Here is a 19,285-nt window from a genome sequence, read left to right as displayed (position 1 = left end):
GGGGTTGGGTGTTGGGTTTTTCCTCCTTTGCCTTTTGTCAGTGAGGTGGGCTCTGCGGTCTTCTTCAAAGGAGGTTGCTGCCCGCCGAACTGTGAGGCGCCAAGACGCACGGTTTGAGGCGATATCAGCCCACTGGCGATAATAATAAACATTATCATTATCAACTCTCTCATTTTTGAAGACCAATCTGCAATTCACACAAAGGATCATTTCCATTCACTGACAGGACAAAACATCTTTTGTTCCAATTACAACTCAGTTTCAGTTGACATATTTTCTAATGTGCTTAAACCATGATTTATTCTAGCTCTATAAGATCAAACGGATTAAAATCAATTTTAAAGAGATAGGACATGTCAATAGAATTGTACTTTTTATTGAATCGATCATTGGAGGAGGGGGGGCGTCTACTTTACGAGTTGCTGATTGGCTAAGCCTTCCGCAGAGTCAGATTCCATTGGGTGCTTTTGGTCGTGTTATGATTGGTTGGATTATGGTGACGCAGTGGATGGGTTGGTTTAATCATGTGATTGGTGAACCTTCTCTGGTCTGTTGCCACGACACGGAGGGGTATTCCGGACGGACAAGTTGGGCACTTGGGCTGCGAGCAACTTTGAGAGCTGCTGCCGGGTTGACTCGGTCTGCCGTCATGGCCCTGTTAGCGGAGCACCAATTCAAACCCCTCCCGGCAGACAAGCAGATCGACACTCGAGCTTTCCTGGAAAGTGTTTCCCACCTCCCGGCTTTCTTCGGTGAGTCGGGGAGAAAGGCGATGGTGGAGGGAAATCAGGTCCGGCCCATGGCCACGGGCGAGTAGGGGGTTTCCCCCCCACCCCTCCTCTCTCTCTCTCTCCCTCCCACTCTCTCTCTCTCCCTCCCACTCTCTCTCTCTCTCTCCCTCCCACTCTCTCCCTCCCACTCTCTCTCTCTCCCTCCCACTCTCTCTCTCTCCCTCCCTCTCTCTCTCTCCCTCCCACTCTCTCTCTCTCTCCCTCCCACTCTCTCTCTCTCTCCCTCCCACTCTCTCTCTCCCTCCCACTCTCTCTCTCTCTCCCTCCCACTCTCTCTCTCTCTCTCCCTCCCACTCTCTCTCTCTCTCTCTTTCTCCCTCCCACTCTCTCTCTCTCTCCCTCCCACTCTCTCTCTCTCTCTCCCTCCCACTCTCTCTCTCTCTCTCTTTCTCTCTCTCTCTCTCTGCTGTATCGTTCGATCGACTTGATTTCCGCACCCCGCCCCGCCCCGCCGCGGAGTGAGAGGCCTTCTGGGGAAAGTGGTGTGAGGCGAAGCAGCGTGAACGGTTCAGGGTTCGTGGAGGGCGGGGCGGCGCGGCAGGGTCCGTCAAACTTCCAGTCTCGCTCGCATTCCGCTGAAATTCTTCATGCAGCGCTGAACGGAGTCCGGCTCTCCTGGAGTCGATCACCAAAATCTGTAGTCACCGTGGTCAAGGGAAAAGGCAACATGACACTGAGGTTGAAGTTAAATCATGCCTCCCCTGATCGCTGCTGTCCCCTCCCTCCTTTCTCCATCTATCATCTCCTGTCTTTGCCCGTCCCCCAAATCTGTTTGGACATCAGCCGACTTTGTTCCCTACCTTGATGCTCGACAGGTCGGTTATATTGTTCACCTGAGCTCCACTGTTTGACCTGCTGAGTTTCCCCAGCATTTTTGTTTTTACTCCAGTTTTCTTGTATGTTGACTCTTGCTGCCCTTTTCCACCTTCACCTACTTTTAAACTAAAATCCAGCGAAGTTTACATTTTGATGAATGCAGTCTGACATCCTTTTCTCGGTTGCAATGACGTGCATTGATCTTTCACAACGATAAGTCTGTTTCATTTCCATGTTTCAAATTGTACAACAGTACATAATGAACTTTGGGAATGGAAGTCTTTCGCATTCGGTTGCGAGGCAGTGACCCCTGTTGGAAAGTTGCTCTCAAGTGAGATGAGATCGGGATCTGACTGCAATGTGGTCAGCATTTGAGTTGCTGTGAATGCCCACATGAAAGATGACTTGAGATTCTCGAGGGCAACCAAAGGCATGAGTTGTCAACCCAACAAGAGTGAGTGCATTCTGTGACAGAATATAGATATGTTTTTGGGAGATAAATTGGGGCAGTGTTTGTTAGTGTAGGTCACATACAAACACTTTAAAATAGATCTTATTTACAATACTGGAGCTCTGCTAATGCTAGACATGTCAGGGCCCCAGAACCTTTGCAAAAGCTTTGGAGAATGCCCAAGAGACTTCACTAAATGGATTGTTGTTTACAAAAGGCAACAGATGAAAGAAATTGTTGGAGCTGCATTCTGTCTGGAGAGGAACTTGCTGTTCTAAGAGGGTCATGTGATTTTGCAAGCAGAGAGAGTCAAACAGGCTTTCTCTGTGTGAGTGAGAGAGATCAGTTTTACAGTCAGCAGCCGGAACTGGAACATGGCAAGCTTGTGGAAAACCCCATTTGGAAGACGGGTTGTCAGTGCTTAGTTCAGCCTGGTCAAAGCCCTTGTGGTTCATGCGAGAGGAGAGGACTGGTTGTCTATTGTTGCACTTGGAATAAGAGAAACAAAAAGACACTCTGTGGTGACCTGAAAGAAAGACACTTGGTAAAAACAGCATTTTTAGTATCCTCAACCAAAGCCTTTTGGAGACAGAATTAGTGACTCTTGGGTGTGATGGGAACTTCTGTTATTCTTTGTCAGGAGAGAGGACTGTGGCCACTGTAATAGTCTTTTTTTTCTTTTAACAATATTTTTATTGAGTTTAAAATAACAATCCATATACAAGGTATTAATAAAGCAAGGCAAAATAATAGTACATAACAAAATTAAAGTAAGTGCACAATATGGCAAATTTTAAATTCCATCGCTTATTATTAAACATGATTGTCTATTAAAATGATTATATGTATAAATCAGTTAAAAGCTATTATAACGAATCGCATTGTACCTTAAAATCTGAAAAGAAAGGGATACAAGGAGGTGATGGGGTTGGAGGGTTATTGGTGGTGAACAGGAGGTTTGAGCTAGTGGAGTTGTTCTAATGAACTGGTGCGGACTCGAAAGGCCGACATGGCCTGTTTCCACTCCGTAAATGGTTATAATCGAGGTAAATCATAATTAAACTCCGTAAATCCACTTTATCTAAAAGAAAAAAAACCCTAAAACTAATATTAATCTAACCCATCCCTCTAGTCAAGGTTACAAGAAAAATACAAAGATGGATTAAGTTGTGACCTCCAGAAGACAGATGGATCAGCACCAGAGCACCCAAATCATCTAAAACTGCCAATTGTGATAGTATTCTATAATGGTCCCATACCTCTTCAAACTGTAACTTTTTATTTCTAATATTATACTTAATTTTATCTAAGCTTAGATATAACATTTCATTTTGCACGAGTCAGTTTGTGCCTAGAGTTAGAACTTTCTCTTGGGATGTTGATTAAAAAAATTTATCCGGTTCATATGAAAAAGCAAACTGGGCAATCAAAGGGCATGGATCTAATTTATTGCTAAAAATCGTTGACAAAGAATGAAAAAATGTTCTGCCAATATAGGACATTGCCAAAACATGTGAATCAGTGAGGCTTCAAAAATGTTTCACTAATTAATTTGATTAAAATGAATATTCTATCTAAATTTTTTTATCTTTTTCAAACCTTACCAATTTTTATTCTTAAATCCTTTTTTAATTCATTGGATTTGGTTATTTTTTCGTATATGGCAGGGAAAACAACCCAAGTAAAAGTAAAGCCCATCGTCAGCAAACTATTAGGAATAGGGGAATGTCACTTCCAAATTTTAGATTTTATTACTGGGCAATTAAAATTTGATAAATTTTCAAATTGCCCTTGGGCAAAAATGGAATGGAACTTTTTTAAAGAAATTGTCTTTATTGGCAATTTTAAGTTCCACTTTACCCTTTTCATTTTCTAAATTGACACATAATCTGATGATAAGAATAAGATTGAGAATATGGGCTCAATTTAGGAAATTTTCTTTGGCAAGTTCTATTATAGAAAACCATTCATCCTACCTTCAGCATTAGATGAAGACTTTAAGGAATGGTACAGATTTGGTATTTAAAAATTAAAAAGTTTTGTTTATTCAAAAGAAGTTATTTTGAATAATTGTCAGTTAAATTCAAGTTTTCTAATAGATATTTTTTAGATATTTGCATGTTAGGAATTTTGCTCAGTCTAAATTGAATGCTTTTCCTCGAATCGCAGATTCACATATACTTGACATACTTTTTGATCTACAATTTGTTCATAGTGGATTGATAGCATATATTTATAGTGATCTTTTGGATTTAAGATTAGGCCCAACGGCTAAGATTAAAAATGATTGGAAGCATGATCTTAATATATCAGATGGTGATTGGTATTCCACTTTTAGTTTGAGCAATGAATCTTCATTTTGTGCTAGACACTGTTTATTATAATTTAAGGTGATATGTAGAATACGCATATCTAAACTTAATGGTCACTTTTGACTGATCCATATCAGGGTAAAGAAGGCAAGATCATGCTTGCATTTGGATCATGATCATTTTAATGGTCATTTCGTTTAATTCTTGCCTGGGTTCATGGGTACATCGCATCATAAATTCACAAGTTTCATGACCTCTACGCAAGAAAGGGGGAAATTGTGATAAATCATTCATATGAAGAAACATTTCTATAAAAACCACTCGACAAGAATTCGAGAGTTTTAAGAAGTCTGATGACCTGGTGTCTCGCCTACTCCATAACCACTTCTGAAATCAGTTTAAAGATTTTGAATTTTAACAAGATTTCTAAGACTGAACTTTGAATTGACTTTTTCAGATCAGTGCCAAAGCTGTAATGGTTTGGGTGATCCACACAGATATGTATATACGTTTGCGCATAGTTGGGGTTTAGTTTAGAGTTAAGATATTATTAATAATAGTGTAATGGATCCGTTAATATTGACGTTCAAACTACCAGTATATTTTATAGTTGCAGCTGAGACGGATGGAGTTAGAAAAATATAAAATTGAGAAACCAGATGAGGTTAGAGATGGAGGAAATTGAAAGGCAAAAGAGATTTGAGGTGGAGGAGGCCAGGGAAAAAAAAAGTTTGAGAGAGAAATGGATATTTTGGGAAAATTTATTTAAAGTTACAGATGTGTTAAATCCAGATCTTAAAGCCAAGCTAAACTTTTCAATAGGGACAGAATTCTGCTACATTTGCAGATAATTATCACAATGTTAAATTTGTGCCCAAAGCACCTCTTCAAAAGGGTAACATGAAGAACTAAAATAAGGTAGAAAGTAAATGGGGAAAATATTTTGGTCCGTTTTGCAATTATTGTGAGAAAGCTGAACGTGTGGTAGCTAATTATTTTTTTCAAGAGACCGAGCAAGAACCAGTAGCACCAGAAGCTTGTATTAAAAGAGATGGAAGTTTAAAAAATTTGGAATTGTTGGTAAAATTAGGAAGGAGTTCAAATCTTTTGTGTCAAAAGATGAGTTTGTCTCTGTAGTAAAGTATCCAATTAACTTTGAGGATCCCAGTAAGAATGTTGGGCAAAACGATTTAAGGTTTAAAAATTTTGCGAGTGGAATAAGTACTGGACAAATTGATTTATCAGAAGCTTGCAAGATACAGCAGCGGATATAGAAACAGGCTGTCAGATTCAAAAACAAGAAACGGGTTATGAGATGAAAGAGATAAGCTGTGATGAATCGTCAGCTAATGTAAATATTTATTTGTTCAGTCAGAAATCTGATTCTAAACTTGAAAATAAGGAACTGTTAAAATGGGTATTGGATCAAAGTACCAGTAGATGGTAGTTCTGCAGTGAAATTAACAGATTAGCCAGTCATTGAAGAAACAGACAGATTTAAAGATTGCCAGTGAAAACCGTGATGTCCAACATGATTTAAGCATGACTGCACAGCAGCTGAAAAAGGATTTTTTGCTATCCAGATCAAAATTAATAGAAAAACAAAGTGAAGATCATGATCTTGCTGAAGTTGGAGAGTAAGTACTCTCTGATGAGGAAATTCAGAAAGTGCCATTTGGATATTATTTTAACAAGGGTTTATTGATGAGAATATAGATTATGTGTGATTATTGTTAATGAGGAATGGCAGTGGTTTATCAAGTTGTAGTTCCTAAAGCCTTTAAGGATGAAATTTTAACCTTTGCTCATAAAATACCTTTAGGTGTGCACATTGGGGTAAAGTAAGCTACCTATAAAATTATAAAACAATTTTATTGGTCAAATTTAAGAAAAAAAATCAAGAGATTTTGTAAAACATGACACACTTGTCAAGTTGTAGGGAAATCTAATCAAGGTTCCACAGTTGAACACTTAAAACATAGTCCTGTTGATGGAGAAGTTTTTTCTAAAGTAATTGTGTACTGTGTCCAATGTCTAAAATAAAAGCTGGAAATGACTATCTGTTGACCATTATGTGTGTAGTTTCAAGGTTTTCTGAAGCAATCCCACTCAGGAACATTAAAGCAAAAACTGTATGGGGCTCAAGAAAAATTATTAAGTTTGTTTGGTCTGCCAAAAAAAAAATCAGATCAGGGAAAGAAATTTATGTTGGGTGTATTTCAGCAGTTAATTTGTAAATTGGGAGCTAAACAAATTACATTGTTCAGAATCTTGGGGTGATTTGGAGAGGTTCCATTCAATTTTAATAACTATAATGAGAATTTATTGTCAAGAAAATGAAAAGAATTAGGATGAAGGTGTTAATTTACTTTTGTTTGAAGTAAGGGAATTGGCATTTGAACATGAGGTTAGAGGACCTTTAATATTGTTAAAAGTGGGTTAATGAGGATGTGCAGTTGAATTTGTTGGATTATATTTCAAAAGGCCTGAGTGTAAAGGCGGCCCTTGTGTCAGGAGACTTACCTCCATGAATGTGCTGGCTGCTTCCAAGGCACTGACTGCAACCCTCTTGGAGGAAGGGCCTAGCGTGAATGTAATGTCACTGCAAGCAGTGGGCTGATGACATCGTCAGCCTGCAACCCATCTCACTTTTCTCTCTTCAATTCACTCACCCCTCTGCCTCCATGACCCCCTCAAGGCAGGGTGGGCTGTGACAGCCTCACTGGACGCTTCGGTTTCAGGGCTACTCGTCAACACCAGTGGCTCAATACGTGACAGAGCAATGGCCATCTACCCAACCCATAATCCCCTAAGCAGCTGGAACTTTTCTGGAAAACGCAGAGCGGATCCAGCTGCGTGGGGATTATGGGTAATGAAGTTGGCCATTGCTCGGCATGTATGTATGGCATCATGGCACCAGCAGCCACACCTCCTCAAAGCCATATCAATGCCCCAGCCGCCTCTAGGCTAAAAGGGTTTTCTGGGCCTGCATGAAAAGGTAAGAAATATCTTTTTATTCTGTGTTTAAACTGGCCTCAATGCAGAGACTGACTATGAAATGGCCTAAAGTTTAAAAATCGTTGGGGAAAAAATGTGTAAGATAGCTGAGGAGAATTTAAAAATGGCTCAAGATAAAATGGAAGTCTGGAATAACAGAAAAACAAGACAGAGAAGTATTAAACCAGGGGATAAAGTGTTAATTCTGTTCTCAATAATTTCTAATCATATTAGACAAAAAGATTTCAGGACCTTGTGAAATAGAATCCATGATAAATAAAGTTAGTTATGTGGTTAAACCTCCTGGTGGAAGATGTAGGACGTGGAGTTGCCATGTTAACAGGTTGAAACTTCATTTTGAGAATTTGGATGTTAGTCAGAAGCAGAACCAGAGGTATTGGTTATTTACAAAGCTGAGATTGTTATTGATCATGAATCCACACCAGCTGGCTCTTGTGAGAGTCATTTTAAAGAAAATCTGTTTGATAGACTTGAAAGTTAATATTAATTTAGCTAAGAGTGAGTTTTGTCGTGCTCGGGTGAGATATCTTGGTTATGTGGCCAAGGAAAATTGGAGCATGTTCAGTTTGGAGTTCAGACAATTTCTGAATTTCTTATGCCCACAGGTAAGAAAGTTAATGGGAGATTTTTAGGAATGGTTGGATATTATAGGAGGTTCTGTTTTCAATAAAAAACTTAGCTGACATTGTTATTCACTTGACTAATATTTTGAAGACAAGAGGAAAGTTTATTTGGACAATCGTGTGTCAGAAAGCATTTGACAAACTGAAAGACGTTGGGTCATAAACCTGTGCTTAAATCACCTGATTTTTTTTTTTGAGAAGTCATTTGGCTTTAGCAGTTGATGCCAGTGAAGAGGCAGCTGCTGCTGTATTATTACAAGAAGATACTGGTGTTGAACATCCAGTGGCTTATGTATCTAAGAAACTCCATCAAAGCCCAAAATAATTATTCTACAATTGGAAAATAATTATTGTCTCTTGTACTTCAAAATCTTGCAAAGTAAATGTATGTTTGCACTGCTATGGGATTAAGCATTGTTTCCACTGACCATAATTTTTTGAGTAAAATTAAAAATGAGAATAGATTATTGAACTGGAGTTTAATTTTCCGAGAATATGACTGAATTATGACTCGTATTAAAGGCAAGGTGTTAGATCAATGTTATTGAAAAGATGAGTGTTATATTTAGCCTGTATTGCATTGTACTGTTTTAGAATGTAATATTTACAAGAAAGACTGTAGTTTTAAAATTTTGACCTTTCTAGAAGTTCAGAATTTTTCTCTATGAAAGGAGATGTAATGGATCTGTGTTAATATTAATCCTTAGTTTAATGTTAAAACTATATTTTAATCTTGATATGGTTTAATAAGTTAGTTTGGGCAGTTGTGGGGCACAAAGACCACACATTAGCATTTTAAGCATACATGGTTCTTTGAGATGGAGGACAGAATCCAGTTTGAGATGAAAGTAGCCGCTGATTGAAATTGGAGTCAGAAGATGAAAGGATTTATGATGGTTTTTGCGATACTGGAAACAATAGGTGTATCTCTTTCCTGACAGGAGCAGTTGGAAGATACTGTGTGGGGGCTCAATTTTGTGAGCCCTCTTCAGTCATTGATCCCAGTAGATCATGTAACCGTGAAGAATCCAATTGTTTTTGTTTCTTGTTTTATTTTCAGACAATAACTACTTTTTTTTTTACCATTTGAGCCATCAGTGGAACAATAATTCTGTCCAATTGGGGAAATTTCAAGACTAATTTCAATCCTTGTTTCATGCCAACTCCACAAAGCTTCATGTACTAAAATAACATAAATAGATAAAAGCAATTGCATAGTGTTTGTGCACAGTCCATGCTTGAATGTGTCAATGCTGTGCTTTATTGATCTTGTCTATCAGCTGTTGAAAGAAAAATTAAGATTTTTTTTCCACCAAAACCAAATGCATGTTGTGCAAATAAATTCATTTTTAGTTCTTTTTTTTAAGTTTGCTTAGTATTTTTTCAATAAAAATAAACAGACTTTTACAGAATAAGTAGTCTAATAATAAAACAGTAAAACAAACCCATCCCCTCCCTCCCCATAATAGATCCTTAAAAGGAAGCATTAAAAATAAACAAAAACATTCAGTAATTTACAATATTACTAAATTCATATTCTTCATATATGGTGTCCACACTGTAACATATAATTTACATAATAATTATTTTTTTGGTTATTTTCTCCATATAGATACACGACTTCAACTCATTATGCCATCGAACTACATCTAACTCCGCGTCATCTTTCCAGGACATAGCAATACATTTACGAGGAACTGTCAATGCTAGACGAATAAACGCTGTCGGAAACTTATCCAACCCCAAGTCCACTAATGGAGTAAAATAACCTAACTAAAAAAATTTTTGAATCTAAAGGAAATTGAATTTTAAACAAATTTTGAAGAAATTCCTAATTTTAAACCAGAAAGGATGAACTTTATCACAAATCCAAACAGAATGTAGAAATGTTCCAACACATAATCCAAGAGTTGGTAAAGCAGTCATTCTCCATTAACAAATTTCCCAACTGATAAACTGCACTGATCAGTATAAGTGCTACAAACAAAAGGTTGGATTGTCATTCTTAGTTAATATAAAGTGATTCTCATTGGAAAGTTGTGTATGTTAGCATGTGGTTCATATCCTCAACAGATAGAGAAGGAGCCCAATGAGACATGATAGAATTGTGGTAGAAAAAGGCTAGATTAGAAGTCTTCATGTTGCCTTCCTTCCCCTGTGCCTCCCCACCCCAAAAGGATTATTAATTACAGCTGATCTTTTTAGATTGAGGTGTAAATGAAGGAAGGTAAATCAGACTAGGAGAGATGGGGGCAGAATCCTGGAACTGACTGTCACAGATGTAATTGCTGAAAAACTAAATGAAAGACAATGCTGGAAATATCCAGCAGTTTGTGTTGTGTCTGTGGAGAGAGAAAAATGTTAAGTTTGTGCATGCTAGATTTTCCATCCATCTGGCCTGTTCAAGTTCATTATCATCTAGTCAAGTCACCTTTATTTGTTGTTTATGCCATAACTACTAATGTAATGCACAGTAAAGATGAGATAAAATTTCTTCAAGATCATGGAGCAGATTTAAATATTAGTCATAATACAATAGAAATCCATAATATACTAGAACAAGTTCTAGAAATTGTAGAGCCTGATGGCGTGGGAAGTGGTAGGAACTTGCACAATCTGGACATGTGGGTCCAAATGCTACGGTACCTCCTTTGAGGTGGCAGAAGGGAAAAAATTTACAAGAGGAATGTGAGAAGACCTTCACAATGTTGTTTGCCTTCTGCATGCATTGGGTGTTGTAGCTGTCCATCATAGTAGGAAGAGAGACCCCAGTAATCTTCCCCACTTACCCCACTATCATCTGCAGGGTCTCTGACATGGTGCAGTTGCCAAACCAAGCGGTGATGCAATTGCTCAGATTGTTCTCAATACATCCTCTGTAGAATGTAGTGAGGATGGAGGGTGGGAGATGGAACTTTTCCTCAGCCTTCACAGGAAGTAGAGGCACTGCTGGGCTTTCTTGACTGTGGACCAGGTGAGATTCTCCACCAAGTGCACACCAAGAAACTTTATACTCTTGCCGACCTCAACAATAGAGCCATCAATGGAGAGTGATATTTTTCTCCCCCCTGGCCCTCCTTAAGTCGACAACCATCTCTTTTGTTTTATTAATATTCAGATGCAAATTGGCTGTTCACCAGTCCATTAGCAACTGCACCTTCTCTCTATACACTTGACTCATCATTCTTGCTGATAAGGCCCACCACAGTTGTGTTGAGAACGAACTTGATGTGGTTTGAGCTGTGTTTTACTGCACAGCCATGTGTCAGCGGAGTGAACAGCAACGGGCTAAGCACACAGCCCTGGGTTGGGGGTGTGGGGGGGCATGATCATGCTCAGGTCTTAGAAGTGCTGTTTCTGATTTGGGTGGCCTGAGGTCTTCCTGTCAGGAAGTCAAGAATCCAATTGTGGAGGGTGATGTTTAGGCCCAGCCGGCTCAACTTCCCTATCAGATCCTGAGGTATGATTGTTGAATTACAAACTGGTCAATAAACAGATGGGTGAGAGCTAGATGGATGGTGTCCAATGCATCTGGGATGGAGGCATCGCCTGCAAAGGCAGATGGTGTCTTATGATTGGTGATATCTTGAATGCCCTTCCACATGTGTTGCATGTTCTTGCTGTCCTGAAAGTGACTATGAATTTACTGGGCATGTGCACACCTTCCCTCCCTGATGCTTGCCTCTCTCAATTGCGAGGGCTGTTGTACATGTACTGTGCATGTATAATTCAACCTGATAAAACATTTCTCAGGATCGCAGAGCAGATACAGCATGTAATAATCACATACATAAAGATATATTGGTAATTTTATATCTATATCTATCTATATCTATCTATCTATCTATATATAGAGATAAAAATTTGGGGATGATTTACTTGGTTACAGGATACTGTTCATCAATCTGAGCTTACAGGTAGAAGCTCTTTCCTCTGCCCGATGGTCCTGATTTTGATACTCCTGTATCCCTTCCCTGATGGTATTGGGTCAAAGATACTGTGTGCTGGATGGAAAGAGTCCTCAATAATTCTTTGAACCCTATTTAAGCAACGCTGCTGGCGTATGTTGTAAATGGAGGAAAGGGAGACCCTAGTGATACTGTCTTTCTGATAATCCTCTGTGTTGACCTCCGGTCCAATGCTTTTCAGCTACCATATACCACACAATGATGCAGCCAGACAGGACACTCCTGAAAAATGTCACGATGGGAATGGGTTGCCTTGCCCTCATGAACCTCCTTAGGAAGTGTAGATGCTGCTGCACCTTCCTGGCTAATGAGGAGGTGTGTGTTCAGGATAGGTTGTCCATCATATGCAAACTAAGGAACTTTGTTCTCTGCACTCTCTCCAAGGCTGAGTCATTGTGTGATAGAGAGTGGTTGAATCTTCATCCTCCTCAAGTCTATAATCATCCTTGTCCAGTTCTGAAGCAAACTGAAAGGGCTAATAATCAGTAGTTGCTGACAATACTTGGGACTCGGTAATGTCTCGATGAAAGATGTCCCTTAAGCCTAAGGTTGGGTTTAGTGGAACTGTGCCAGAAATTTCTTTTGATCGCTGTACCCCTAGTGCATCAACCAAGCGATATATTTTTCTAACCTTTGCAGAGTTATAATGAAAGGTCATTGACCTGAAACATTAACTTGTTTTTCTCTCTCCAGAAATGCAGCCTGATCCTCTGAGAATTTCCACTGTTCAATTTTTGGTGACCAGTATCTACAGTGTTTGACTTTGAGCTTTCTTGGGGCTTGATTTTAAACTGAAAAACATTATTTTTGAAGATAACAAAATTGAGATAAATGTTTAAGCCAATAAGGCCAAGTGAAGCATCAGAATAACAGATCACGAGCTAACCATGCTTTAGTTTATGCCTCTCCAGATGTATTGGTTCATTTTGTGATGTATTTGAATAAATGGCATTGCCAGTAACGCCCACATTTTAACTTTTTAAAAGGGCTGATTTGATAATAACGAACAATAAAATGATTTTTCATTAACTACATGTGTATTTTTCAGATTTCAGATTTATTGTCAGTGCATACATCACATACAACTCAGATTCATTTTCCTGCGGGTGAGACAGAAGTGCCACTTATTGGTAGTGCAAAAAAAAGCTGCACCATGTATACATGTTAACAAATAAATAGAAACAGATAACATATGTCAACAAATTGTGCAATTCAGAGAGAATTAAAAAAATCAATGAAGTGCAGAAGGGTCATTAAATGAGTCTCTGAGTTTGTTGATGAGGAGTCTGAGGGTGTAGGGGAAAGCAGCTGTTCCTGAACCTGGTGCAAATGTTGTAGCATCTATACTTCCTTGATGGTAACTGAGAACAGAACATGTACCGGATGGTGTGAATCCCTGATAATTTCTGCTGCTCTCTGACAACAGTGTTCCCTGTAGATGTTCTCAATGGTTAGGCAAGGTTTTGCCTGTAATGTCCTGGGTTCTGTCCATTATCTTTTTGAGGGCTTTTTGCTCAGGGGTATTGATGTCCTCATACCAGACTATGATGCAGCCAGTCAGCCCACTTTCCACTACACATCTGTAGAAATTTGCCAAGGTTTCTGGTGTCTTACCAAACCTCTGCAAACTCTTGAGGAAGTAAAGGTACTGATGTGCTTTCTTCACAATGCCATTAGTGTGGTGTCCAGGAAGATCCACCAAGAAGGCGTCCAAAAAAAAAAAAAAAAAATTTGCTCACCTCCACCTCTGATTTCTTTTTCTCTCTTTCTCCTCCTTACCAAGCTTGCAAGCTTGTGGAAAACCCCATTTGGAAGACTGCTTGTAAGTGCTTAGTTCAGCCTGGTCAAAGCCCTTGTGGTTCATGCAAGAGGAGAGGACTGGCTGTCTAATATTTCACTTGGAATAAGAGAAACAAAAAGGCACTCTGTGGTGACCTGAAAGAAAGAGGTTATCATCTGGAGAACCCTGAGGGGGCAAGTTTCGTCAGCAAGACACTGAAGTGGTTGATGGAAATAAATCAGTTTTGTGGGTCCTGGAACAACAAATCTGTCTCTGAAAACCAACAAGAACCTTTCTGAGTGGTAAACATTTACCTTTCAAGCACCAAAGTCTGGTGAACTTTATAAATGTTAAATTCTGTGCACAGTATAAGAATTGCCTGCAACCAGTGAACGTTGAGGAATGAGAAGTGGGATTGGACTGTGAATCAGAACTTTTCTGAACTTATATACACATTGCGATCACGTGTGCTTAGAATTATGGAGTTATCGTAAGTCAATAGTGATAAGTTAAAGTGTGATTCTGTTTTCATGTTTAAAGATAATTAAAAGCAACTTTTGTTTAATTAACCATTTGTCGGAGGAGTCACGTGATGGAGTAGTGGCCGGACGGTGAACTCCAGCCCTCTCCAGAAAAGTCAGAAAAAACAAAGGAAAACACAAGGGCGCAAAAATAAAAATCAAAGTAAAGTGAATATAAAGGTGGAAAGAAGATGGCGACGAAAAAAGAAAAGTCGAAACCAACGGTAAAAAGAGAGGAAGAGAAGACAACGGAAGATGAAGGAAAAGGCCTTACCTGTTCGAAGAGGCCCGCGGTGGAGAGAGAAACCCGCTCCCTCAGGTCGGTAGAAAGTGGACTACAAAAATGGCTCGCTGAGCCGAGTAAAAGTGCGCAACCGCGCATGCAAAAAAACACACCGACAGGAGGGGTGACCAGCTGGGGAGTCGATCTCCACAGCCGGCAATGACAGCTGCAGAACACCTGCAGCAAGAGGAGAACATAGAAGACAACGAAAACAAGAAAGAAGAGAAGAAAAGGGCAACAAAGAAACAACAGATGGCCAACCCAGAGGAAGAAGAAGAGGAAGAGTACAGTGAAATAGAAGAAGAAGGGAAAGGCAAGATAAAGGATATACTTTCTCTTATTAAAGAATACATGGAGTCATTTAAAGAATGGCAAACACAGGAATTTAATGATTTAAGAAGAAGAATAAACAACACAGAATAGAAAATGAATAAAATAGATATGACCTTAACAGAAATGGGAAAGAAAATGGACAAGATGGAAAAGCGGGAAGCAGCAGTAGAAATGGAGGTAGAGGACTTAAAAAAGAAATTAGAGGAATCTAATAAAAAAGTTAGAGACACAAGAACTGTTAGCTCAGAAAATAGATATAATGGAAAACTATAACAGAAGAAATAACATAAAGATAGTGGGCCTTAAGGAAGATGAAGAAGGCAAGAATATGAGAGAGTTTATAAAAGATTGGATCCCTAGGATCCTAGCATGTCCAGAACTACAGCAAGAAATGGAAATAGAAAGGGCACATAGAGCATTGTCCTTTAAACCACAACCACAACAAAAACCAAGATCACTTCCTAAGATATACTACAAGAGAAAAGGTACTGGAGAAGACAATGGAAAAAGTAAGAGAGGGCAACAAGCCACTGGAGTACAAAGGGCAAAAAGTCTTCATTTATCCAGATATAAGTTTTGAACTCCTGAAGAAGAGAAAGGAGTTCAATACAGCAAAGGCGATTTTATGGAAGAAAGGGTATAAATTTATACTAAAGCATCCAGCGGTATTGAAAATACTTATTCCAGGTCAACAAAACAGACTATTCTCGGATCCAGAAGAAGCACGAAAATTTGCAGAACAATTACAAAATAGACTGAGAGATGAAGACGTGTAACGAGAGTACAAAAGACTGCGAACTAAAAAGACATAAGTTTTGAACTCCTGAAGAAGAGGAAGGAGTTCAAAACATCGAAAACGATCTTATGGAAAAAAACTATTCTCGGATCCAGAGGAAGCAAGGAAATTTGCAGAATAACTACAAAACAAACAGAGAGATGAAGACATGTAATAAGAGTAAAAATGACCACGATTTATATGTATGTGGGTAAAGAGGTATATGTGTGTATATGTATAATGTGCATACATGAATGTACCGCACGGATGACAGTCTCTTCAATCTGAGGCGCCTGCAAGCTCACACCAAGACACAAGAGAAACTTGTCCGTGAACTACTCTTTGCAGATGATGCCGCTTTAGTTGCCCATTCAGAGCCAGCTCTTCAGCGCTTGACGTCCTGCTTTGCGGAAACTGCCAAAATGTTTGGCCTGGAAGTCAGCCTGAAGAAAACTGAGGTCCTCCATCAGCCAGCTCCCCACCATGACTACCAGCCCCCCCACATCTCCATCGGGCACACAAAACTCAAAACGGTCAACCAGTTTACCTATCTCGGCTGCACCATTTCATCAGATGCAAGGATCGACAATGAGATAGACAACAGACTCGCCAAGGCAAATAGCGCCTTGGAAGACTACACAAAAGAGTCTGGAAAAACAACCAACTGAAAAACCTCACAAAGATAAGCGTATACAGAGCCGTTGTCATACCCACACTCCTGTTCGGCTCCGAATCATGGGTCCTCTATCGGCACCACCTTCGGCTCCTAGAACGCTTCCACCAGCGTTGTCTCCGCTCCATCCTCAACATCCATTGGAGCGCTTACACCCCTAACGTCGAAGTACTCGAGATGGCAGAGGTCGACAGCATCGAGTCCACGCTGCTGAAGATCCAGCTGCGCTGGATGGGTCACGTCTCCAGAATGGAGGACCATCGCCTTCCCAAGATCGTGTTATATGGCAAGCTCTCCACTGGCCACCGTGACAGAGGTGCACCAAAGAAAAGGTACAAGGACTGCCTAAAGAAATCTCTTGGTGCCTGCCACATTGACCACCGCCAGTGGGCTGATAACGCCTCAAACCGTGCATCTTGGCGCCTCACAGTTTGGCGGGCAGCAACCTCCTTTGAAGAAGACCGCAGAGCCCACCTCACTGACAAAAGGCAAAGGAGGAAAAACCCAACACCCAACCCCAACCAACCAATTTTCCCTTGCAACCGCTGCAATCGTGTCTGCCTGTCCCGCATCGGACTTGTCAGCCACAAACGAGCCTGCAGCTGACGTGGACTTTTTACCCCCTCCATAAATCTTCGTCCGCGAAGCCAAGCCAAAGAAAAAATACATGAATGTATCCGTATTTAGAGGAAAATATAGATAGTATAGACAAGAATTAATAAGGGAAGGAAAAGGAATAGAGGGAATAAGGAGGGAATTAAAAGAGTGACCTTTGTCACATATGAAAAGTGAAATCTTTTCTGGGGGGGCTGGGTGGGGGGGTGTTACGGTCACTGCAAAATCAGCTGACGCTTGCGAGTGAATTCGCAAATCCAAATGGAGAGGGGAGATGTGGTTGTCCGACAAGGGATAAAGGACAACTCAGGAGGGGAAGGGGGGATTGGGGCTAAAGGAGTTTTAAATAGGAGAATAAGGAAAATGTTTGATGTTTTAGGAATGTTGTCTTATAAAGGATTCAAAACAAGAAAACAGAAATGGATAAGAAGGAAAGGTAATGATGGAGAAACGGAAAGGGAAGATAAACAAAGTATAAAATGGCTACGTTGAACTATATGACTTTAAATATTAATGGAATACATAACCAAATTAAAAGGAAGAAACTGCTAAATTTACTGAAAAAAGAAAAAAATTGATATAGCATTTGTGCAAGAAACACATTTAACTGAATTGGAGCATAAGAAATTAAAGAGAGATTGGGTAGGACACGTAACAGCAGCATCGTATAATTCAAAAGCAAGAGGAGTAGCTATATTAATTAGTAAAAATGTGCCATTTAAAATAGAAGAGGAAATAATAGATCCAGCAGGGAGATATGTAATGATAAAATGTCAGATATATTCGGAGTTTTGGAATCTACTCAATGTATATTCACCTAACGAAGAAGATCAAAAGTTTTTTTTTGTTAAATTTTTTATTTTTCACACCATAAATCACAATAGCCATGATATACACTTTTTCTTTTCCACACATTTACAGTGACTTTTTCTCCCTCCCCCTCCCTCCTCCCAAGCCACCCCCCCACCCCTCCCCCCTCTCATCCATTTTAGGTATACAATCTAGGTTGCATTAATTCAGTCAGACAATGTTGTCATTCAACAAAAATACACCAGAAATTCTACTGAGTCCATTCTTTTCTTTTCTTCTCCTGCCATCAACTTAGGTAATGTTTGTTCCCGGTAGGTTTTCGCTATTGTATTTAATGTAAGGCTCCCATACTTGTTCGAATATTTCAATATTATTTCTTAAACTATATGTTATTTTTTCTAATGGAATACATTTATTCATTTCTATATACCATTGTTGTATTTTCAAATTATCTTCCAATTTCCAGGTTGACATAATACATTTTTTTGCTACGGCTAGGGCTATCTTGACAAATCTTTTTTGTGCATCTTCCAAGTCAATTCCAAATTCTTTATTTTTTATGTTACTTAGGAGAAAGATCTCTGGATTCTTTGGTATATTGTTTTCTGTTATTTTATTTAATATCTGATTGAGATCATCCCAAAATTTTTCTACTCTCTCACATGTCCAGATTGCATGAATTGTTGTTCCCCTTTCTTTTTTACATCGAAAACATCTATCAGATACTGTTGGGTCCCATTTATTTAACTTTTGCGGTGTAATGTATAGTCTGTGTAACCAATTATATTGTATCATACGCAGCCTCGTATTTATTGTATTTCTCATCGTTCCAGAACATAATTTCTCCCATGTTTCCTTTTTTATCTTTATATTTAAATCTTGTTCCCATTTTTGTTTAGTTTTACCATTTGTTTCCTCATTCTCCTTTTCTTGCAGTTTAATATACATATTTGTTATAAATCTTTTGATTAACATTGTATCTGTAATCACATATTCAAGGTTACTTCCCTCTGGTAAACTCAAATTGCTTCCTAATTTATCTTTCAAGTAGGATTTCAGTTGGTAATATGCCAGCGCTGTATCTCCAGTTATATTGTACTTATCTCTCATTTGTTCAAAGGATAAGAATCTACTTCCTGAAAAACAATTTTCTATTCTTTTAATCCCTTTTTTTTCCCATTTTCTAAAGGAAAGGTTGTCTATTGTAAAAGGGAGTAGCTTATTTTGCGTCAATATTAGTTTTGGTATTTGATAATTTATTTTATTTCTTTCTACATGAATCTTCTTCCATATATTGAGGAGATGGTGTAACACTGGAGAAGTTCTATGTTGTACCAATTTTTCATCCCATTTATATAATATGTGTTCAGGTATCTTTTCCCCTATTTTATCTAATTCTAGTCTCGTCCAGTCTGGTTTTTCCCTTGTTTGATAAAAATCTGATAGGTACCTTAATTGTGCGGCTCTATAATAATTTTTGAAGTTTGGCAATTGTAAGCCTCCTTGTTTATACCAT

General features: G+C 39.0%; 1 protein-coding gene across 1 annotated transcript in view; it reads left to right on the top strand.

Annotated features, from left to right (window-relative positions):
* Window positions 1-523: 523 nt before the first annotated feature.
* Window positions 524-19,285, top strand: part of gltpa (glycolipid transfer protein a) — a 75,839-nt gene continuing 57,077 nt past the window's right edge. Inside the window, exon 1 of the mRNA XM_069932735.1 lies at window positions 524-752. Within this exon, the coding sequence (XP_069788836.1) occupies window positions 650-752 (103 nt within the window). The 5' untranslated portion in view covers window positions 524-649. The remainder of the gene's footprint in view (window positions 753-19,285) is intronic.

The sequence above is a fragment of the Narcine bancroftii genome, chromosome 4 (assembly GCF_036971445.1).
Source record: "Narcine bancroftii isolate sNarBan1 chromosome 4, sNarBan1.hap1, whole genome shotgun sequence".
Lineage (NCBI taxonomy): Eukaryota > Metazoa > Chordata > Chondrichthyes > Torpediniformes > Narcinidae > Narcine > Narcine bancroftii.
The sequence above is the reverse complement of the archived record's forward strand: the minus strand, read 5'-3'. Positions and strand labels throughout refer to the sequence as shown.